The 24,416-nt window shown below is 37.2% G+C and overlaps 1 protein-coding gene across 4 annotated transcripts in view; it reads right to left on the reverse strand.

The window, feature by feature from the left end:
• The window catches only part of SMARCA2 (SWI/SNF related, matrix associated, actin dependent regulator of chromatin, subfamily a, member 2), a 193,369-nt gene that overhangs the window by 133,614 nt on the left and 35,339 nt on the right, over positions 1 to 24,416 (reverse strand). For all 4 annotated transcript variants that reach the window (XM_021714086.1, XM_021714085.1, XM_008061339.2 and 1 more), the window contains 5 exons: positions 17,220 to 17,346; positions 15,102 to 15,275; positions 13,190 to 13,363; positions 10,311 to 10,481; positions 1,673 to 1,726 (listed from right to left, as the gene is read on the reverse strand). In XM_021714086.1, coding sequence (XP_021569761.1) covers positions 1,673 to 1,726; positions 10,311 to 10,481; positions 13,190 to 13,363; positions 15,102 to 15,251 — 549 coding nt within the window. In that variant the 5' untranslated portion in view covers positions 15,252 to 15,275; positions 17,220 to 17,346. The remainder of the gene's footprint in view (positions 1 to 1,672; positions 1,727 to 10,310; positions 10,482 to 13,189; positions 13,364 to 15,101; positions 15,276 to 17,219; positions 17,347 to 24,416) is intronic.

Genomic DNA, 24,416 nt, shown 5'->3' on the forward strand with positions numbered 1-24,416 from the left:
GCTAATGCCATGCCTCAAAGAAAATTGGAAATAACTGTAGCTGAAATTAGAACCTTGGCAAAAGCACTGAATGAGCACAGAAGAGTGTAACAAGAACATTATTTCAAAACAAACTGAGCACGATGTCCACTTTGCAATCCTTAGCAACAGAACACATGTGTTAAGATTAAAAGAAAAAGATGTATGTCACAGGCCCAAGATCAGTAGCTAGGGTTCCCAAGAGATAATAAGAGATAAGAACACCATTACACTAACATATTAAATCTCTCCCTGTGTGCCTGTTAATTACAGATTGATATGAGGCATGCTTAGGTAAGGCTGGGCTTTTGCAAATTAAAGTTGTTTCTAAATGCTCTAATATATAGTATTCTTTCCTCATACTAGCCTACAGAGAGTTTCTTATACATTAGACATTTATCCTGATCTTTTCTTTCCTTATGATGAATTATCGTGGTTAAGCAACATTTATTGTTCAAAAGGTTTCTGCATAGAATAGTGGCTCAATCTTTTTTTCTCCGTCTAGGCCACTTGAGCTCATAATACAACTCATGTGCACAGTGATTCCAGAATGGGGAGAGGCAACCTCCCCCCTCCTTGTCCTGCAAGCAGATTTAACAGATCTGTGGGAGAAAAAGAAGACAATTTGAAATAAACTCCCACCTATCCTGCTCTGGGGGTGTGCCTCCCCATTGTGAATCCCTGGCACAGAGTCTTGGATTTGTCAGGAAAAAAGAAATTCAATCAATCAATCAATAATTGTATCCTAATGATTCAGGAGAATATTGGAACTACTAGTAAATAAAATTTAGGACTAGGGTGATGAATGTGCACATAAGGGCTATATTGTAAGCCTACAGAAAAAATGTCAAAGAAATAAGTTAACCAAATATGTGAATGGTTTGGTTTATGTATTTTTATAAATCATATTTTAAATTTTTTTATAATTTAAAATTAGGAGTAAACTAGGGAAATTGGGTCATATTTTATGCTTCTGTATCATTTACTGGGCAAATGTAATAATAGAATCATTTAAGATCCTTACATATTCTATGTCTTCACAAATGTATGCCTATAATATATGCATATATTTATTCTGGAATGTATGCAAGAAATTTAATATCAGTTGATAGGTAGTCTGAGATAGATTACTATTCACTGTATCACTTTTACATTCTTCTAGTTTTCTACTAAGTTAATGTACTACTATTCTTACTTAAAAATAAATCGCTGGGCCGGGCTTGGTGGCTCAGCCTGTAATCCCGCGCCTTGGGAGGCCGAGGTGAGTGAATTGCCCGAGCCTGTGGGCTCGAGACCCACCTGGGCAACTTGGCGAGACCTCATCTCTACAATAAATCAAAAAATTAGCCGGGCATGGCAGCGCGCGCCTGTAATTCCGGCTACTTGGAAGGTTGAGGTGGAAGGATCGCCGGAGCCCAGCAGGTCGAGGCTGCAGTGGCCGGGAGCAGCCACTGCACTCCAGTCTGGGCGGCAGAGTGAGACTCCAACTTTAAATAAATAGATAGATAGATAGATAGATAGATAGATAGATAGATAGATAGATAGATAGATAGATGAACAAAAGTAAAATTAGTATACACAGAGAATAGTGCCGAAAGAAATTGCAGGGACTCCATTCAACAGAAAACAATAGAAATGGATGAAAATCCCTTACCTCACCATCTGGTCCCAGGGCAGACTCCCCACCCTCTGCATTCTCTTCAGCCTTCTGCAAAACAACAATATCAAATGTTATGTGTACAAGAAGACAGGTACAGGACTTCATGGTGACTCTCTGGTATATAACAGAATTTCACTGCTACCCATCATTATCTAACACAGCTTAGGTATTAATGCCTTTTATTTTTATTTCTCTTCACTATCTGAGGCAAAGTTTGTATTTTATGGGCAACTTGCAGAGTCATTTAAGCCAGATATGATCCGAAGCCAGCACACTGGAGATCTGTGGATTGTGTCTTCAGGGACCCAAAGAGCTTAAGACACGGCGGTATCAAGATAGCGCAGTCAGAATCTGAAATGTTCTTCTCATGTTTGGCAGTGTGAAGACAAATCCCGACATAATTAGCTCAACTTTCCTATTCCCTAAGCAAGTTTTTATCAGAAATGAAGAACAACATTCTAAAAATGTCCATCAAGAATAAGCTCTGAACCACTCCTAGGTCATAAAAACATAAAATAATACAAAACTCTATGAGTTCCCTGAATGTTTTTCATTCTACCTAATTGGCTTTCATAATATATAGTAGTTACACTGTGTGTAGATAGGGAATTTTGATGCAAATCTTGGTATCTCATAGAAAATTCTGTCATGTATCTTTTTTTTTTTTTTTTTAGAAAGCAGGATTTATTGAAAGGACAGAAAACAGAAAAGCTACCACAGTTGGATGGAAGCCGGAGGGGTTGCCCCTATCATTTCTTAAATATTTCAATATCTTAATCTATTAACCTATGTGCCTCAAAGACAACCTAAATGAAAAGCTAAGATTATGTAACATTTTGTACACATCTAAGAGAGTCTCTTCTGTAACAAAGAAAATAGTCTACAATTTCTTCCATGTATAACAACCTCTCTGACAAGTGAAATCTTTAATATCACCTTACAGAATCTTTATTTTAAAGTTATTAATGGAAAGTTATACTACTTCTATGTAGTACAATGAGAAAAAAATATTTTAGTCATTTTTTTAATCAGGATATTTAAGAAATGAGCTCTTCTCCCTTGGGTTCTTTAGTTAATTAAAAAAATATATAATAATATGGAATCAATATTAACTTAACTTTGTTTACTTAAGACATTGATTCTATAATACATTTCTGCCTTCCATGAAAATAACTCAACAGTCCCTTGATAGCACAACTTTTATGAAAACTTTTACTGTTTAAAATCCACCTTTTATCTATACTGAAGAAAAGCAGTTCCATAAATATTTGAAATTTCTTTGTGCATATTTGAAATTATTTTATAATGTAATTTTCTTACCAAAAATACATGTGTGGAGGTATATATGCCAAAGCACAAGGAATCAAAAAGTGCAGCCTTTACCAAAGAGTAGAAAATGAAATATTTCCTTTGGTTATGATTTCTCAAGAATTTTATTTTCTGTTTATGTCACCCCAAAGTGAAACTATTTATAAACTCAAAAGAAATGATCAGATTTGAACAGTATCTAAGCAAGGAACACAGATAACAATAGCAGAACCTCTCAGTTCAGAAAATAACCCATTCCTGCTACCAGTCATTGAAGGTTCCCCTTTTGGAATTCTAAGGCTATATACTCAGGGGACTGTTTTAATTAATGGAAGAAAGTCAATTAATCCTACTATTCTTTCCATACAAACCAGAAATAAGCTACAAATTTGGCCCACAAAGAAAATCAAATAAGACAATGAATAAGCCAATTTAAAATATCTAGCAAGAGGAATGGGATCATCATTTCAATGAATAGTACATTAAAAAGCTTGAAGCATCATACATTAGTAGAATCAAAACTATTCTAAAGGCTACTCTCTTGTGAATATACTATAGACTAGCTAGATTGTTATCTAAAAACTGCCTCATCATCAGGTCCTTCTGTTACTTAAAATCCCCCAAACTATTTGTTTTAAATTCCATTAGGTATCAAAGTAGAGATGCAAAACAATATTAGATTTGAGTCACGTGGTTGTGGAATTTGACAACCTGATTTGAATCCCGTTCTCTGTGACTAAGTGCAAGAGACCTTAGCTGAATCATCTTCCTTTAGAATCTTGGTTACCTCTTATGTAAAATGGAGACAGTAACATTGCCTATATCCTATGACTGTTGCAGGACCGGGCCACTATTTCAACATGTACAATTCAGTGTTGTTTGTAATATAAGGTGTGGACAATCTCCACAATGACAAGAGCAAAGACAGTCCAAAGGCTATTCTTTTATATCTATAATCAGGACTGACTGCAGCATTGCCTGAAAACTGCTTCATGAACCTATGAGGTCAGGAATTTCTGTCTGTTTTGTTCACTGATGCATTTGCACACCTTCAGATGAACGAAGGAATGAATGAAAGCACCAAGAACAAAGTCTTCCACTTAACATATGCTAGCTGAATTGTTATTATTGCAATTAGGTGCCAATATACTTGCAAATCATAAAATAGTTAAAAACACACACACAATTTGTCATTGAACTGGTGCTTGGTGTGACTCCTCTCACAAGCATGCCCTATCCTTAGATCCAATTCTGCCATGTTATTGTAAGAGGTGGAGGCCAGGTGGCAGTCTACTCTATGGCAAGAGATGTCAGCTTCTCCCATCATGCTTTGGATTCTTTCAGTTTGGTGACATCTCTGGTTGGTGTACTTTCATAAATCCAAGTTCTCACATCAAACTGATTCTGCATCTCAAAACAAACAAACAAAAAACGGAGAAAAACAAACAACAAACAAAACCCTCCCTGTTTTTAGTTTAAAACTGACACCCAAGAGATTGTGATTGGTGCTACTGTATGAGCTGACTTTGGACAGTCTCTGAGCACCTGGTGAAATGACCTGGTGTGAATGTGGCAGCTGCCATGACAGCTCCCACCACCTGAGAAATATTTATATCAGCTATCTGTGTCATATAATTACAAACACATGCTATCAATATTACTAGCTGATGTCTGAGCTTATTTCCAGTGATTAAAAACAAAACAAAACAAAACAAAACAAAACACTGTAATTCATTCATTCATTATAACTGAAGAAACTTTGTACTAACTTCTTCCTACATGCAAAAAAAAAAAATAGAACTATTTATGCTTATGTAGGAGGGGAGGAGTAGAATTAACACAATCATGTAAGAGGACATGATACAAATTATTCATAACCAAAGATTACTCAAAACTAAAAATGACACCAACTAATGACAATTTGGGTTCCCAGTTTCCAAGGTCAATTACAATTCATTCTCCACTTAGGAATGTTCACAAACAAAGCTTTGTAAGTGGCTACTCATCTTCCTTGCAGAAGGTACATTAAATAATCAACAACAAGGCTGAGGAGGGAAAGAATTCTCTAAATATGAAAATCCCATATAAGCTGAACTCAAGAAAACAAATTTCAATAGGGCACTTTATTTAGATTACTACAACATATGCTATAAACAGCCTAATTTCAGAAAGAAACAGTGTTATCAAAGATTTTACATCTTATATTTTAAAGTGAATGCACCTCATCCCCCAGTGGGTGTTGTTATAATATGCTGAAACAACATTCAAATGTGCTGGCATCTATCTGAAGGACTCATTCTGCTTCGCTGGAAACCAAAGCTTTCAGAAACCACTTGGGTTATTTTTACTGTCTTTTAAGTGGACTTCTGAGCATTAAGATAGGTGATCAGGCAATAGAAAATGCCTAGGAATATCAAATTAACAGGCATTACTTAGGTTGTGTCTTACAGAGAAAGCCAATTCGAATATTTTGACTCAAGTAACTGGTCAATCCAGTTAAACAGGACTTTGATCCAAACTTCTGGCTTCACCCATTTTGACACTGAACTAATCAAATAAATCTAATCATCGTGGCATTGTGTTTACCCACCCTTACAATAAATAGTCCCTACACTCAAACGTCCAGAATTACATTAGAACTTTTCTTTCACCTATGAAAATCCTACAGAGGAAAGTTGCAATAAACTATTATCATATTTGGGAGAAACATAAGAGATAAAGTAATTAAGAAGAATCAGAGAGTAACTTGAATCTTAAACAAATGTCTTAAAAATATTATTACTTTGCTTTTGATGCTTTTTCTTTACTGAAAATTGTTCCTATAAGCTTTTCCCATTTTTTAATGTAAAAAGCATAATAACACATTTTCTATCACTATATTGATAAATGCTTTATGCCAGGAGACTCCCCCTCCAAAAAGTTATAGTTCTAAGATTTACTTAGAATAGTGGTTGATGGGGGTGGGCAGGGAGAGAGAGAGAATAAAATAACTTTTAGAAAGAAAATCTAAAGCCATGATAAAGAAGATATCTGGTCTAGTGTTGCTCCATGGATTCTGAGTATATGCCCATTAGTACTATGTGTTTCCAAGAAATGTCACAAATAAATAACAAAAGTATAGTTCTGCTGGTATACACTCCATTGAAAGATGTGGAAGAATTAAATATTTATTTTTGGCTGACATCAACAGCTCTGGAAGCTGAACCCCTGAAATGGCTAGACTTCTAAGCAGTAGTTGGGGATGCCCTGGCATGGGCTTCTAACTACAGCTCTAAAACGTACTCTAAAGTACCATGAGAAATACCTTATTATCACCTGGAGCCCTTGTAAATTAGAGGCCGTGTAATTAGAAAATTTCTTTGTAGGAGTTGGGGAAGCAGGATGGTAAGCAGAGTCTACCACTTGTGAGAAATTCTCATTTTTCTTCTTCATGCCTCAATAGTCAAAGAATCTGTCGCTATCCTAAAAGATAGTCTACCCACTCATATCTAACTGATTCTCAATTAGAAAAAAAAAGTGTTGACCACTTGTTGATTTAACATCACAAAGAATATGTGCCAAAGACAAAAAAAAGATTTTATTAAAAAAAAAACATAACCACAGTATAATTATGATTCCACTTTTATATCATAGAATTGCTTGATAACTAATATTTATACTGAGCACTTACTATGAGCCAGAAACATACTAAATGGTTTAGATAAACATACCATGTAATCCTCAGAACCAATCTATGGGGTGGAAAGTATTCCTATCACCTTACAGATCAAGAGATTGAAGCACTATGGTCATAGATCTTTTAATAAAATGGCCTGCAAATGAATAATAGCAAACTAGTATGTATGTCTCTTTATGCAGTTATGAATTTTAAAGATTGCATGCTAACATGATTTGGACAATTTACTAATTTTGCTATGTTCAATCCTATTTGTACATACCCTGGTAGCTTTATCTAGCTCCATTCTCTTTTTTGTGCTGTAGTCATCCTGTAGATGTTAGAGAACAACCACAGCAGAGAACGGAGACCTCAAGTTCATGCTAAACACACATGATATATAAAACATTCATCCTGTAACACTGCAGAAATTGGTTTCATATAATTAGATATTCCAATACCTTAAAAATCATTCCTCCTCTGACACTTAAGTAGATTCATAAAGTTTACTTCTTTTTCTCTCATTTCAAGAACATTAATGGAAGATCAGGTTGAAAATGAGATGTTTCTAAATGATTTATATATGTATACTTCACAGAAATGCCCCCAATGATGAGAAAAGAAAATTAAACAAGGACAGGTCAAAGGAAACTTACCCTATTATTCCCAAGCAACAAGTAAACACAATAAACACCCCAAGAAAGAAAGAGGCCTTCTCTGCTGTGTTGGGGAATTAAAAAAAAATTTACTAGTTTAACATTGCAAGTAAAAAGTAATCACTTACCAATGAAATTACAAGGTCAGCCATATTCATATGTACTATCAAAATTCTTAGAGTTATCTGTATCTTAGAAGTCCTTCAAGTGTTGCTACTAGCTCAATGCTATGAGCTCACTGAGTAAAGTAGACGTTCTTAAAATAAGAGTTTATTGATGCCTTCATTAATTTAATAAAATGCTGATAGATACAGCATAATATTTAATAATCTGGGGAAATGCTCAAAGAGATAGCACCAAATTTTTAAGCTTATGGACACAGAAGTTTTTTTCTACCACAGGGAAGCTGGAGCAAGCAACTCCCAATCATTTACTCTAATGGAGGAAAGGAGAACTACAGATAATCCAAAGTGTTAAGTAATCAGCTTTTGAAAGCATCCCTCTTCTCTGCACTTGAATAAAGGTGCATCTGGGATTAGGTAATTCACTTTGAAATAAGTCTTAAAGCCCTGTGAAAGAGATAGGCTCCAAGAAGAAATAGGAAAGGCCTTGGTTTCTTTTCTTTCTATTTTTCCCCTTCTTTATCCCACTTCTCCCAGCAAGGAAATACAGCTCCTCCTCCCTAGTCCTGCTGAGGGCAGGGATTATGCAAACGTTAGACATCCTGAAGCATGCAAGGGAAGGTAGATGGAAGATAACAAAGTAAAAATTTTGCACATTAATCATGCGAGCTAATCAATGGGAGATGCCCAGAGATATCCACAAGGCAGCTTATAGTTGCTTTGACATCTTTTTGTTTGCCAAGAAAGCAGTACCCTCCTCCAATTTGATGCCCAGTTTTCTTCCACAGCATCTATCCCAGTTTATAATGATATATTTGGGTGCATGCTGGATTAACGTCTGGTTGTGTCCTTCTCTCTTTTTCTATTTCTGACTAAATTTCGAGAGGGCAGGATGTTGTTCCTCACCATTGTACCCTCCCTGCCTCAGCATTCCAGCACACTGTCTAACTCACAAAAGTGTTCAGTTAATATTTGTTGAGTGACATAGCAGGCCCTGATCACTGGTCACACTAGCACAAGGGGGGGATTGGCAGATGCTGAACACTGCTGGTGGGGAGGGAGGGAGGCAAGAGGTACGTGGCAACATACTGGGTACCTGGTAGACTATCGGGGCAGAGAGGGCCAGTTAGAAAGCCCAGATTTCACCTGCGTGCAACCTACTTATGTAAATCCTCATATGTACGTCACAACTCTGAAAAAAATCATTGAGTGAAAACATAAAACAAACAAAAAAAGTACTATTTTACTAAACCAAAAAGCAAGGGTTTAGAAGGGGAGCACCGATCTACAGATCACATAGAGTAGGTGGCACCATGAAAAATAATGTGACAGGTCCATGCTCTATTCAGGTTAATGCAAAAATACAGGCCTAATCATCAACATTCCATTACAAATATTTCTTTGTCTATGATGATACAACTATTTAATGCCATGGCAAGAATCTATTAATTATAAACCAGAATCTCAAATCTGGGCCACTAGCTTTTAATCACAAGGAAATGTAGACTATAAACTTTAGTAATAAAAACATTGACAATGATAACCTTTGCAGAGCACATTGCTGAATTAGGAAAAACTAAATCTGTCATTTAATGGGGTCCACTTATGGAATATTATAGAACTGTATCTCTCTTTCTTTATCTCACCCTCTCATTTTGCTATTTCAGTAGTTCCTTTTTTAATTTTATCTTTTTATTGAGGCAAAATAGACACATAAAATTTACTATTTTAATCATTTTAAAATATATAATTCAGTGGTAATAACTATGTTTATATTCTTTTTTTCTGTCATTTTCCCTTCCCCCCACATAGGTGCTCCTCACTAATTCTGAAAACATCTTTTTAAGGCAGAAATTGGGAGCTGGAATTTTGCATAGTCTATAATGCTACACTGACAAGAAAATGAGATATTCCTCACCAACAAAATATCTAAATACAAGCCCTGAGTCACCCCTCACTCATCTTCACAATAAGGTAAGCTATCTTATCCTAAAGAAGTCAGGTGCTTAAGGGCACCCTCTTACTCATTTATTCCTCCTCCTTACTTATGAAACAGGTATGAGAATTCAGGAGCCATGAAATTAATTATTTTTTGAAAAACACTTTGTTCAGCTATTCAGTGTAGAGAATAAATGATTGAATGGTATCAATCTTCAACCTTTGCAGTTCTGACGAAGGCGTCTGTTGAGGTTTGTACCTAGCCTAATCAGAATTTATCATGAAACACAATAAGAATCGAGAACTAGATGACTGGCTTAAGCTTCAAAGAGGATCTTTATTCAGCAGGTTACTCTTGAATTGAGATATAATATCTGCAGAGCAGAGATTCTAAGTCACACCCATGATAATTAGGATATATTTTACATAGGACTATTTTTTCTGTAACTACCTAAAACCCTTATCTGCATACTTACCTCGCTGTGACACCAGGATAGCAGAACTGAATGAGTAATTTTGGCTTTGCCATCTGTCCAAATAAACAGATTGAAATCTGTTCCAAAAGTATCCCAAAGCTAATCTCATACATCTTCCTCTGGTTTCTTTCAATTTGTACACTGCATTTTCTTCTTAATTAAACTTAGGCAAACATTTATTTGTGCTCCTGTTTGTCCTTTTCCTATTGACTGTGTGTACTTAATTTAAAATATTATATTAAACAATGAAAACGTGAACTACAGTGTTTCAGTTTTGTACATCCTATCATTACAACCTTATCTCAAATATGTACCATCAACGCTTTCTGGCTGTATTATGCAACTGTTGCAATTCAATCATCTAAACCTTCCATCTGTGTGGAAAGTAGCTCTTTAGCACTTATTAAAGAGCAAGACTCCTCTCAAACTTGTCCCTGCCCATACGCCATGAACTCAGTGCTGCCACAGAATACGCACCTTCTTCCTCCTCCTCCTCTTCTTCTTCTCTTTGGCTGCTTGGGCTTGCTTGTGCTCCCAGACCAGGTTGGTCAGATTGGCCACATACTCATCGGTCTGCTGCAAAAGGTAAGCTAAACGCCTGTCTTTCTTTTGATCAATCAGTTTTCTATAGCCCTCTTCATCTTCAGCCTATTAAGGAAGGAAGAGCACGATGAGCACAAAATCCAAGTGTGCAGATAACTCCATTCTTCACCCTTCCCTTCCTTTACCAGTCTACACTTTGACTGGTAGTGAATGTAGGGAACTGGATAAGCCAGGCTGTACAAGCCATTGCACCAAGTCTGGGACTAGGCAGATACAGTAAAGTATGACACCTATGTTCTAGGACATTGAGGTTCACAGCAAAGTCAGGGCACAAAGTCACAGAGTATGTGTGGTGAAATCAAACACTCTGAGCTAGTTCTTTGTTTTTCTGCATTGCTTTAGCTGCACAAAAAATGTTAAAATTTGGCAATTCATTATCTGAAGTTTATTTTATATTTTACATTTTGAAACATTTCAAATATGGTCAAAAGTGGAGAGATTAGTAAAATCTCTCATAGAATCAATGCCAAGCAGTAAAAGTTAGCTTTTGAAGACTCCTGTTTCATTGCCACCTTTTATCCAACTCCTTCCTCAACCCCAACACACACTGTCCTAAAGCAAATTCCAAACATAATATCCATTCGTTTTCAAATATTTCAAAAAGTACTTTTAAAGGCAAGGAATCAAATGGGCCTTTAACAAATAATTTCTTATACTTAAAAATAACTTAATTTTTGGCATTATTAACACTGTACTTGACAGGAAAGGTCAAATTTGGGGGATTTTTGCCACAAAGCTGCACTGAGTTATAAGTCCACGTGACTGGAAGCAAGTCCTTTAGCACCTGAAGTCTGGTACTGCTGAGTAAATAAAACAAATGCAATCATTCCTACCTCTACCTCCCATTAAGCAACATTATGAGGTTAAACAAAATAAAACGCTGATGTACTCTGAGCCATTTTGAGAGCGATCTTTTTTATACACCCTAATAGAAGGACACTTCAAAATATTTTTCTCAGTAATGCCTGTCAGGATAAAAGGAACACACTGTAACATCTTTAAGAGGCAACACCATTGCCGAAAAGCTTGGGATCTGCTGTCCAGGGGTGTCACTCCAGCCTTTGCTTAAGCGGCAGCAGCTTCATCACTCAGTCTAGCTGCTGTCTGCCCTGCAGATGAGCATGAGCCTCAAATGCTATTATAACTCTAATTGCTTTTGGTTATGGTTGAACTCACTTGAAGAAAGAGTGATAAAAAACTTCAGTTTCTCTATTATCTGTATATTTCATCATTTAATTGCAAAAATTAATGATTTGCAAATGCCTAATCATTAGTGTCAAACCAATCTGTTACTGAAGTTCTAATATAGTTTCACTTCGGTTGGATCACACAAATTTGACTGCTTACTGCTCAAATTACTATAAAATGGCCCCCTTGGCTCGTCAGAAATCTCCTGGACAGTCCCCTCTCTCCCAAATATGGAGAGAGGCAAGATAAGATAGCAAGAGTTAGTAGTATCTGGATACAGAGCCTTTTAAAACATGGTGTTTATTCTCTCTGGAATCCAAAAGATGAATTAAAACAAAATGCAAACTGTGATACCAGCAAGAAAGACAATGTCACATCGAATTTTCTAGGAATGTAATTATGAACGGAAACTAATAACTTTATCTTCGTCTACTCAGGCATTATGTCTCAGACTTTGCAGGTCTCCAATCATTATACATCACTCATACTTTTCTAAAAACCACAATGCACTCTGAGGTCCCATTCCAAAAATAAGTGGTCGATAAAACCAAATGCTCCGACCAATGAGATAAACCTATCGCTTCTGTGTTTATGTATCCATTACAAAATAACTGCAAACGAAATGATCTGTGAATAGCCTTTGACAACAACACAGCCATCACAAAAAGGAACATTTCAAAATTCACTTAAAAATCACTTTTTTTTTTTTGGCCAGGCTCGGTGACTCAACCTCTAATCCCAGCACTTTGGGAGGCAGAGGTGAGTGGATTGCCTGAGACCGCGAGTTCAAGACCAGCCCAGCCGACTTAGCAAGACTTTGTCTCTATAATAAATCAAAAATTAGCTGGGGTGGTAGTGTGCACTTATAGTTCTGGCTACTCGGAAAGCTGAGGAAGAAGGATCGCCAGAGCCCAGCAGTCCAGCAGGTCGATGCTGGAGTGGCCGTGAGTGTGCCACTGCACTCCAGCCTGGGCAACAGAGTGAGACTCCAACTCAAAAAAAAAAAAAAAAAAAAATCACGTTTTACACTGTTAGTGAATAATTTCTGCCATTAAAAAAAAAAGACAAGCACCAGAGGCTTCGAAAAAGGGACCTTCCAGATTCAAAGGCATAATTCAATGAGTTATTCATTCAACACACACACACACACACACACACACACACACACACACACACACACAGACACACACAAAACAACTTGATCATTTGTCTTGGAGGCCATATTTTTAAAAGAACTGCATTTGCCATCCTTCCAGATGTGGTTATCAAACTCCGGCAAAATATGGGACCTGCCTTTATGTGAGAAGCTATCATCTGTACAGCAATGTCACCTCAAGACATGGAAATACTATACTCATCAGTCGTCGCCCTAGATTTATGACATGCTTTGTCTGGGAAAGAGAAAAAGTTTTTACTCCATCCCCCTAAAGTTCAAAGGAATTTATTAATATTTGTGATAAAGCAGCTTTCATTTTTTTCTTCCACTACTGCCATATTAAAGATTCTCAATACAGATGGATGTGAGCCGAGCGTTTTTCTGGTCCTGCAGAGCGGGGGTCCCTTACCATCAATCTCCGCATTCTCTCCTTTTCGATTCGTTCTGTCTCCTTCTTCTGCTCCCTTTCAGTGTTGGCATGCCAAGTTGCCACTGCTTTGGAAAGCTTCTGGATTTTCCCGGCCACAGACCGATGGTATTCCTTAAAATCTTTTGCATGTTGCAAAATACTGTTCAGGTATTCCTAAAGGATTCAAAAGAGGGAGAAAAGGATACTTAAAAGCCATTTCCCGATGTCCCGTGATGTATCAACATAGTCCAAGGAAACTCTCTGTGTATTTAACACTATTGAAAGACTGGAATCTATGTGGGGACAGGTGTTTCTCTGTAACAGAGGAGCTGGTGGGAAAGATGACTTCGCCAGGTCTATTTTCTTGCAAGCATGTGGAAGAGATGCCTCCTCAGGCCCAAGAGTGTGACCACATGAAAACAGAAAAACAAAGAGAGACATACAAATTGACAATAATAAAATTTACAGCAAACCACTCACTCTAAAATAAACCCAAGGAACACGGATATTACCAGCAAAAAGTATGTCATAAAAAGTAATGTTGCTTCTGCTCTAATTTAACTACCTTAGAATTGTGACCTCAAATAAGTTTATACAAAGCTAAAATTGTCATACAGAATTTGTATCCATTTTTAAAATGTGTACTCTATTTACATGAAAATCCAACATTTTTTTCAAGATGAAACTAATCTAAGCACTAAATTAAGCAGAGGAAAACAAACAAAATTTATAGGATTATGACAAAAACTCAAATCCCACATCAAACTATTTCCAAACTCACAGAAAGAGAAGTTTTTAAATATTTGCCTGTGTGAAACCTTCAACTGGGACCTTCAAAGAGGCCAGGGTACTATAATTACATCTTATAAAAATGATGTTTTGCTCTCTACTCTTCCAAGTTACCTCTGCCAGAACTGTGCTCTAGAGAACCCACCTATGTCCACCCGCTCAACAGCTTTCCTCCATGGAATTATGAATATGACACCTGTTTTGGACTGAGTGTTTGTGTCCTACTGCCATCAATTCACATGTTGAAATCCTAACCCCAATGTGATGATATTAGGAGGTGGGGGCCTTTGGGAGGCAAACACTCATGAATGGGATTAGGGCCTTTATAAAGGGATCCCATAGAGCTTTCTTGGTCTCTTTCTACCATGTGAGAATACAAGATGAAGTTAGCAGTTTGCAACCCAGAAGAAGACCCTCACAGGAACCCAGCTATGCTGGCACCCTGCGCTTGGACCTCCAGCCTCCAGAACTGTAAGAAATAAATTTCTGGGCCAGATGAGGTGGCTTAGCCTGTAATGCCAGCACTTTGGAAGGCCGAGGCAAGAGGATTGCCTGAGCCCAGGGGTTTAAGACCAGCCTAGGAACTTGGTGAAACCTCGTCTCTACAATAAATCAAAAAATAAGTCAGGCATGATAGGGCACACTTGTCATTCCAGCTACTTGGAAGGCTGAGGTGGAAGGATCGCCTAAGCCCAGCAGGTTGAGGTTGCAGTGGCCATGAGCATGCCACTGCACTCCAGCCTAGATGACAGAGTGAGACTCCAACTCAAAAAAAAAAGAAACTTCTGTTGTTTATAAGACACCAATCCTATGGCATTTTGTTATAGCAGACTGAACAGACTAAGGCAGTTTGTATCCACTTGTCTGGAATTCAAGAAAGCTAAGTCCTAAACCTCAGCCAGCAACTGCGCAATTGTGTGCTCTTGGGCAGGTCATTTATGTGTTTTGGCCTCAATGTCTTTGTCTATGCAATGAAGTAGTTGGATTATGTAAGGGCCTTTCTGTCCTGTGATTTCCTCACCACCTGCAAGGGTCCATTTTTTCAGTCATCCTGACCCCATCCAATGACTTCATTGGACATCTCTCTTAAAGTGAGGGTGAAAAAAAAAGCATGTCTAAGAACCTGGTGTTTCTGGCGGCGTTTCCTCTCTTGCTCAATCTTCTGCTGCTTCTCTAGCTTCTCAGTCATGCGGGCTTCCCTCAGAGTCTGGCGCTTGCTCCGTTTGTATGCTTTGGAGTTGAGAGCCGTCTCCAGGGTCGTGTCCCTGCGCATGCAGGCCACCACCTCCTGTCTCAGCTGTCAGGAGAAAGAAGAGCAGTTAGAGAGTCTTCCCAAGTGGGAGCTGAATTCTTGAACCCTGACCTCCTCTGTGTCCATTTAATGGAACAGAATGGGGACTCTATAAGTTTCTCAATCACTACGGCCTTGCATTAAATGAAGGAACTAAAATCATGCCAAATGTATACAATATTTTCAAGGATAGAAGGACAATACAAGTTCCTCCCCCGAATAAGTCAAATCAAAAGCAATTCTAGTACTGTAACAGTAAAAAGAAAAAAAGAGATGTCTTGCTTTTAAATAAATTCATTCTATTTAATTATTCTAATGATATTAGTTAATAAGCTTTTTACATTTTTCACTTTGTTTTAAATGTCATACTAACATTCTCTTTGTGTTCAAAGATTAATTTTAATGATGCTCCCCAAAAAAGAGTAAAAGAATTACTTTCATGTACAGTAGCAGCAGGTACTCAAATAATGTCAATTCATAGTCTCATACAAAGAATAGGAAATGAGGTTTTGGCTTGCTCCCACCCCAACAGTGATATTTGTTCCAAGATATCTACATTTGATATTGTTTCATGAACTTATTTTAGATTATCACAAATATAATATTTTATCCATATTACCTCTTATGAGGTGGGGGGTGGATACTTGGAACTATACATTACAATAATCATCCAATTGAATCTGAACTCATCATCAATCACAGTTAATTTAATCGGAAAGCTTCATAGATACCAGATTTTTTTTAATAATAGCAAACAAAAATCAGAGAGTAAAAAGAGTCCAGCGTAGTGACATTATTTTGAATATAAGGTTATTGCTGAAAATACACTTGGTTATATTCATTTAGCAAGATTTTAACAAACACTTTTTGTATTCACACTATGAGGTTAACAATAAGAAAGAAGTAAATGGAACTTGAAATTTTTTTTCTTTCTAAAATTTAAGCTGAACTCTACTCTCACAAACCTGTAGCCAAGTAGCACCTACCCACCACTTATGTCCTTTTGTGATATTACAACCAATAAGGCCAATGTTCACTGAAGTTCATAAGCCAGTAGCGAGTAGAGTAACCTGTGATTTTAGTCATATTGCTCCAACACCCAGGCATGCAATTCAATACTTCCAAACTACTTTTATTCATTAATAATTCATTTTGCATGCCCTGGACTTTAACAGAACAAACCCATCTGTCTAACAATGAAACAGTTCTTATTCCCTTTGGCGTACTGAGGCAATCTGTAGACTAGCCGACCTGTACCTTTTTAGGTCTACAAGGCAAAACTCAACAAACTAAAAATAAGCTCTAACTCATTCCACTAGTCTCCTACTGACTTAGAAATCAGAAAATAGGTCGCTAGACTGGCTCTTGATAAGTAACTGCCATAAACCATAAGAACAGATTCACTAATTAGACAACATGTGGGTCTGAAGTGATCAAATGCTCCAAACATAGATACTGATGAACAATCAAGCTATAAGACACTGTTTTACATATTTCAACAAATGATAAGCTATTAATTCAGTAGAGTGGCTATCATATTTGTTAAAATTATTTTCGTAGTCACAGTTAGTATTTTACATTTGTGCTTACGAAAAAGCTCCAAGTTACTACCTTCTTGTTTTTCTTTGGAGTCATAAAAGCAAACATGAGCAATCCCTGTTTGTTTTCAAGTTTTTTTCATCTACGGTGACAAATGACATAACTCTGACTTTGTAAACTATAGTACAGGAGAAAAAGTGTTTCCAATATGCAGAAGAGAAAAACAGAATAATAAGTGTTTCATCTTCATTACTTTTAGCTATATGCTGTTGAGTCTAAAAGATACACTATTTTACCAGGTTTATATCTTTATAACACTATAGAATAGACTAAAGGAAACTCACAGATCATACTTTAGGAACAATCACATTTATTTCCTACATCTCAGATTCACTGGGGAAAAGGTATTACCTGACGCTGGAAATTGAGTAACCGAAGTGCTTTCAGTTCCACGGTTGCTTTGGTTCGTAAATCTGGTGGCAAAGAGCCAGGGAGGTTTTCCAGTTCTTGTATCCTATGAGCTATGCGAGCCTGGAGTCTAAAGGAAATAATAAAATGGGAGAAGGCGGAGGTGGGAATGCACATTACAATGAGAAACAATGACTTTAGGTTTAAGTTTATGACAAAACATATGACAGATACTGACACTCTCTGACACCCAGTTAAATTTTCTGATGTTAAACAGAGAAAAGCTACCTTTGCATTAATGCAGATATAAGTACTATATGTAACGTAACACTATGTATGGTCTCCTATATAACATCTCTCTAACACCTTGGAAAGAAGGCTCGAACTACGTCTAGGGGGAATGTCAAATGCTCTTGCTCACTCTTAGCAGAGAGAGAAAATGAGACACAGGAACATTATGACTTGCTCCCTAACTTTCAGCCATCCAGACTTTAGGGCTGAGACAACAGAGATTTTTCTTTCTAACTTCTAGTTCTGTCTTAAGGCAACCAGACCATTTGCTCTCCTTGCCAAGATACTGATGACAACAGTAGTTAAAGCAGAGAGGACAAGAGCAGTTAGTTTTAGGTGCTGAGGCCACAGAAATCAGCCAACCCTAAACATTCAGAGAGAGCCCTGCCAACCACAACTACTTTCTCTGTGAGCAGTGCTTGCTTGAGTACAGAAAAGACAAATGAAGCATTTTTTAAAATCAGAGGCAGTAGGAAATAGTGCTTAAAAACTAAGGTTTTCTAGAAAAGGATGGTGGGGAATTCTTTTTTAGATACCATCAAAAATCTAATTACAGGTACTTCCTCATAATACAAGTAGAATAGAAAATAAAAAACATCTCACTTTCTTCATTCATTTGGGATACTATTACTGTTACACACATAAATTGCTAGTTTTAGAGTTCATCTGGATCCTATTCTTACAAATAATTACATACCATTTAAATCTACTTTTAGAACTACTCCTCTCACTAAATTTGAGGCAAACTGTCTTGTAATAGATTTCAACAAAGAAAAGAATAATAAAAAAATAAGTAGTAAGTTAAACTAAGTTATGTTAACAGTACTAAGTGCATTTAATGCACAATTTTATTTAATTCTCTCTCTCTCTCTCTCTCTCTCTCTCACACACACACACACACACACACACACACACACACACACACACACACACCTACAAGGTAAATGTTATGATGGTCCCATTTTACTGATGGAGAAAACTGAAGAAACATGTAGATATCACAGAGCTAGTAAAGAAGAGAGCCTAGACTGGGACTCCTTCCATTTCCCTGATACCAAAACTACAGTAATTGTACTGTAGATAATTAAAATACACTTTCTAACTGAGAATTTTCCTGGATCTCAACTTTATAAAGGTTGAAAATTAAGGATTCTGTTAAAAAAAATTTATGTGATGGTATTTTTTTCAAACTTTATGATGTTGCATATTAACATGAAAAAGTAAAATCACTTGTGACTTAGATGCCATAAAATATCTTAATACTTCATATAGCTCAAATACCAAAAATGAGCAGTTTTTAAAAAATCTGTATTTGTTTTGTTCAGAAAGGAAATAAAATATCATTTTCAAAAATGTGAAAATGGTGGCAAGGAAAAGGATTCATTTTTCATTGACCACTAAAAATAATATTTATGACAGATTCCTATTTTGTGTGCTACATGTTATTGATTCTGATTTACTGAATGATTTATCACATAAAGTGTTAGAATTATCATTGCTATCATGCTGTCATTTTAACTATGCATATCAATACAAACAATAGCACTCTTAAATGACTTAACCATTCAAGATACTAAAAATGTATTCGTTCTTTTTTTTTTTTTTTTTTTTTGAATTGGAGTCTCACTCTGTCACCCAGACTGGAGTGCAGTGGCCGCTCCCGGCCACTGCATCCTCAACCTGCTGGGCTGCGGCGATCCTTCTGCCTCAGGCTTCCAAGTAGCTGGAACTACAGGTGCACGCTACCACAGCCGGCTAATTTTTTGATTTATTGTAGAGATGAGGTCTCGCCAAGTTGCCCAGGTGGGTCTTGAACCTGAGGGCTCAGGCAATCCACTCACCTCAGCCTCCCAAAGCACGGGATTACAGCCTGAGCCACCAAGCCCGGCTGTATTAGTTCAAACAACAATAATAAACTCATCATTTTACTCATTTGGTAAAATTTTTCAAACTCTCCCAACTTGCTTCCACATTTCTTTTACTAGTGATATTCATGAGAGTATTATTGTGGTTTTTAATTTTCACTATATGAGGGGAGCCAAAAAACTCAGAATTATTCTGGGGGGGAGTAAATCCCTTGTAGTACAGGCTTCCCCCTGGTTAAGTGTTCTAGAAATTCATCGGCATCAGTGTACTAGCTAGCGTTGTTGTGAGAGGCTGTGTTCAGCTTCAGTGAATTTTTTTGGAGTCTTTCAACATGTTTGCCAATTTCATGATGGGCGATTTACGAGTGCAACTGCCCATACTGTGCTGAGTGTTCAGCATTTTTTGACCAAAAATGGCATGACCCCTGTGCCCCACCCTCCCTATTCACCCAATCTCAACCTGAGTGATTTTTTTGGGGGGGTGTTTCCCTGGGATGAAAAAAGTCCTCAAAGGGAATGTTTTGCCTGTGTGGAAGAGGTGAAACAAAAATGGCCGAAGCACTAAAAGACATCAAAATCGGTAAGTTCAAAAGCTGCTTTGAGTAGTGGAAAAACCATCTTAATAGGTGTATTGCATCAAACGGAGAGTACTTTGAAGGTAACTGAAGTTTAAACATGTAAAAATAAATATACTTTTTAAAATAAATAAATTCCAGGTGTTTTGGGGTCCCCCTTGTATGAAACAAACATCTACTTCATTTACCCAACTCATTTTCTTAAATGCCCACATAGTCCCAAATCTGCAGATACGGCAACAGATGATGCATCTTAACAAATAGACTATTACGGGAAAAATCCATTATAGATTTTGTCCAAATATATAATTTAAAGGAGAACAAAATAAAACTGAAACAACTTTTCTTTTACAGGATTAAGGCCTGGAAAGGAAATTAAATATTACATTGAGGTGATATTAGAGTCAATGACTTGGTCATTCTACTTGCTTGGTTCTAGATTCCTCGCAGACTTTTCTCATTTTAATATTGCATAACTCAAAATACCCCTTGGTATTCTGGTTTACTCTCTTTGACAAAGTGGGTCATATGATAAATTAGAGGAATAGCTGCTTAATCTTCTAAAGGACTATGAACTGTGACTACATAAAGAATCATAGGACAACCGGCTGATGGTGTAGAGATTAAATCACACTGAACTGGGAGGGTGGGAAGTAGGGGAGTGGAGGGAAAATGAGCAGGGGGGAGCAGGGACTTGGGGTGGATGGGGCATTGGGTGACTAGGGCACTGGAACTGGTGGGAACTGGGGGGTGATCTTCCTGAAATTACTAGTTCTCCAAAGAGTTTAGTAATCTGTCAGTGAATCTGATTCCCCAGCACCAAAGAATTTTTATTTTATGAAAAGGAAGCAAGAAGTACAGAGTGCAAACTCTAGAAGAAGAGGAAAGGTATGTTCCATAGTAAAATTACATGCATTCGATTCAGCCCCTGGAGGGCGAACAGCAAAGGTACAGGAGGGGCTTCTTTAACGTACAAAATTATATCTTTTTTGTCATCGTCGTCGTTGTTGTTGTTGTTAATAGAAATCTTCATTTTAAATAATGCTCCTCTCCAGACAATTTCATCTCCCCATCAATGGGATTCAGCAGGTAGTCCGATAAAGAGATTCAGGATTCTAAACTTCCCGAAACAACAACAAGATGTAATACTGCATAACTGCAGGAGACTCATTTAGTGTCCTCACGAGAACAGAAAATTGAAGCAGAATTAGGTCACTCAGGTTTTTCATACAGATTGAACAGTAAATCAAGAGGGGTTACTGTTCTGGCAAGAAAAAGAGTTCCATTAAAGGCAACAGATATTTGTTCAGGTCCAAAGGAGAAGTTTATGATTCCTGGAGGAGAGTTATTTGAACAGAAAATGACACTGGTACATTTTGTTCCTTCAAGGAGCTGAGTGACACTTTAAAGAGAGAAGGAGAGAGTGTGTGTGACTTTTTGTAACTCTGCAGGTAAAGTGCCTCTTGGTGATTTTTTAGAAGGAATTTTTAGGGCTGCTATGGAGACAAGGGCAGGACCAAAAGAAAAAAATCACAGGTAAGCAGCCTAGGCTTGCTTCTTGAAACAAGGAGGCTGTATTACTGTTTCCACACTAAATTCTAACTTGATACCCAGGAGGATTAATAAAATTCAGATGCTCTTCCCAAATAAACCCCTTCAAGTGTGCAATACATCTTCTATGCAAATATTGGTGAAACTAGTTTACATGCCAATTTGACAATTCCTGAGGAACTTTTGACCAAACATCTAACTTTAAATAGAAGAAACTAAAATTGAGCATATTGAGAAGGCAAATAAAATGTGCCAAAAAGAACACAACAAAAAGCAGCACATAGAAATATGTTTCTGATACTTCCTACAGAGAAAAGCAATAAAGTTCCATTACAAGACAAAGATGGTCAAAAAGAAAGGATCCAATTTAAATAGAAAAAAATGTTTTTGTTTTTGTTTTTTTGAGTTGGAGTCTCACTCTGTCGCCCAGGCTGGAGTGTAGTGGCACACTCACAGACACCCCAGTGTCGACCTGCTGGGCTCCAGTGATCCTTCCACTTCAGCCTTCCAAGTAGCCAGAACTACAGGTGTGTGCTACCACACCTGGGTAATTTTTGATTTATTGTAGAGAAGAGGTCTCACCAAGTTGTCTGAGCTGGTCTCAAACCCGCGGGCTAAGGCAATCCACTCACCTTGGCCTCCCAAAGTGCTGGAATTACAGGCTTAGCCACTGAACCCAGCTGGAAAAAAAAAATGTTTTCACTAGAGAACTTGTACAAATCTGAGGAAAAGCATTCATATGCAGAAACTAATGCTATGACTGAATAAAGAAAGTCAATTTGTCAAAGTTCTGACTTATGAGGAACGAGGAAAAGCAGCCAACTGACTTAAAAGTCAGAAAAAATTTAAGATTCTGAAAATGTCCTGTCAATTTTCATAGACATGGTGAGTGATAATAAAACGGTCAGAGAAATTAACATCTGTTAAAGGATTTCTGACACATGATTTTTTTCCCAAACGAAGTTTATCAAATTGTAAAAGAGGTTTTTGGGTTTTTTTTAAGACCTTGCTTAGATCTTCAATCAGATGATAAAAACACACTGGATCCTTCCAGTTATCATGCTAAGTTATTCTATTACAGAAGGTCAAAAGAAAAAAAATAGTTCCTTCCCAGTTTTTTACAAGTGCATACAAAACTTAATCTGAGCCTTTTTAGAGATAAATTTAACAAATCTCTGCAGTTGGACAAATTATCTTCATATAGGCAGAAATCAGCTATTGCTCTAACAAAACGTGCCCTACACTGCTGCCAGTACAAATCGATGCTTCTTCTCCAGGTGACTTTGTGAAAATTCAAATCAAAGAAACTACCAGCTTTTTAGACCCAAGTTTGTCCCAGACAATCATTTTAAAAGTCGTACACCTTTACAAAGGAGTAGGTATTCATCAAGTAATAATATTACTTGATTATCATTTATCAATAATATGAAAATGGCCATTCCACCACATTCTATAATGCATATATTAATACTTTAGAAGATACTGACAGAATATTTTTATTGATGCAGAAGTGAAGGACAAAAGCTTTTTACACATTGAAATAGGCTAAATGGTACTACTTAATGCTGTACACTTGGGAGACTATCCATTAAAATCACTTTCAAAAAAGGTGCTAAGGTCAACTTATTACAAGAATAAGTCGTGCAATGAATATTCTGGCAAAAATGATAAAGAACATTTAGAAGTTGCCAAAATAAAAAATTAACACACACACATATACATACACAAGCATCTTAAGAGAGTAGTTCACATAGTTTAACAAAGCTTTGTCCATCAGGGCAGGAAAAAAATAATAGCTCTTAGGAAGTCAGAATTTTAGAGTAACTACATGATATTCATCGCTCCATCCCATTATTGACTTTTTCTACTTTTAGCTTTTTAAAGTTCAGTGGCAACATAAAGAATGTATTGTACATAAATACAGTTTTTCTGACCAGGAGTAGGTGAGTATTTAACTTTGTAACACATAGCAACAAAATCAGCCCATCAACATTGAAATATCAGTTGATGATGAATATCTAGCTCTCTAGATAAACATACAATACTGGAAAAAGCAATATGAAAGCCCTTAATGTATGATTAGTAATAGCAGTGAGAATGAAGTTATTCTTTTCATCAAAAAGGTAAGCACTCGAGCCGGGCTCGGTGGCCCAGCCTGTAATCCCGCACCTTGGGAGGCTGAGGTGAGTGAACTGCCTGAGCCCATGGGTTCGAGACCTGCCTGGGCAACTTGGTGAGACCTCATCTCTACAATAAATCAAAAAATTAGCCGAGTGTGGTAGCGCATGCCTGTAGTTCCAGCTACTTGGAAGGCTGAGGAGGAAGGATCGCTGGAGCCCAGCAGGTTGAGGCTGCGGTGGCCGGGAGCAGCCACTGCACTCCAGTCTGGCCGACAGAATGAGACTCCAACTCAAAAAAAAAAAAAAATGCTATGCACAGCTAATGGCAAGTTATTCTGATTTCTTTCAGAGTACTTCTCAAGGCTGGTAACTTGGTATTTTAGGCTAATAACAAACAAGTGATATGCTTTTCAATAAAGATAATGTTTTAAAAGGGAGCCCAAATATCGCTTACTAACATTCTCTATAATTTTTTTTTTTTTTTTTGAGTTGGAGTCGCACTCTGTCGCCCAGACTGGAGTGCAGTGGCCGCTCCCGGCCACCACAGCCTCGACCCGCTGGGCTTCGGTGATCCTTCGGCCCCAGCTCTCTATAATTTTTAAACCCTAATTTTCTTTTAAGTTAAGTAGTATTTGGGAAATAATAATAATTGCTAATATTTACTGAATACATCAGTGTCATTTTATCTTTCCAATTATTTTAACATATGAGGAAACCGAGTCACAGAAAAGAGACATAACGTGACCACGACTACGGTAACACAGCTAGTAATGATACAACATGCTTTCTGGAAGACTC

Source organism: Carlito syrichta, unplaced genomic scaffold, assembly GCF_000164805.1.
Source record: "Carlito syrichta isolate Samal-C Ts95f unplaced genomic scaffold, Tarsius_syrichta-2.0.1 Scaffold305211, whole genome shotgun sequence".
NCBI classification, from domain to species: domain Eukaryota; kingdom Metazoa; phylum Chordata; class Mammalia; order Primates; family Tarsiidae; genus Carlito; species Carlito syrichta.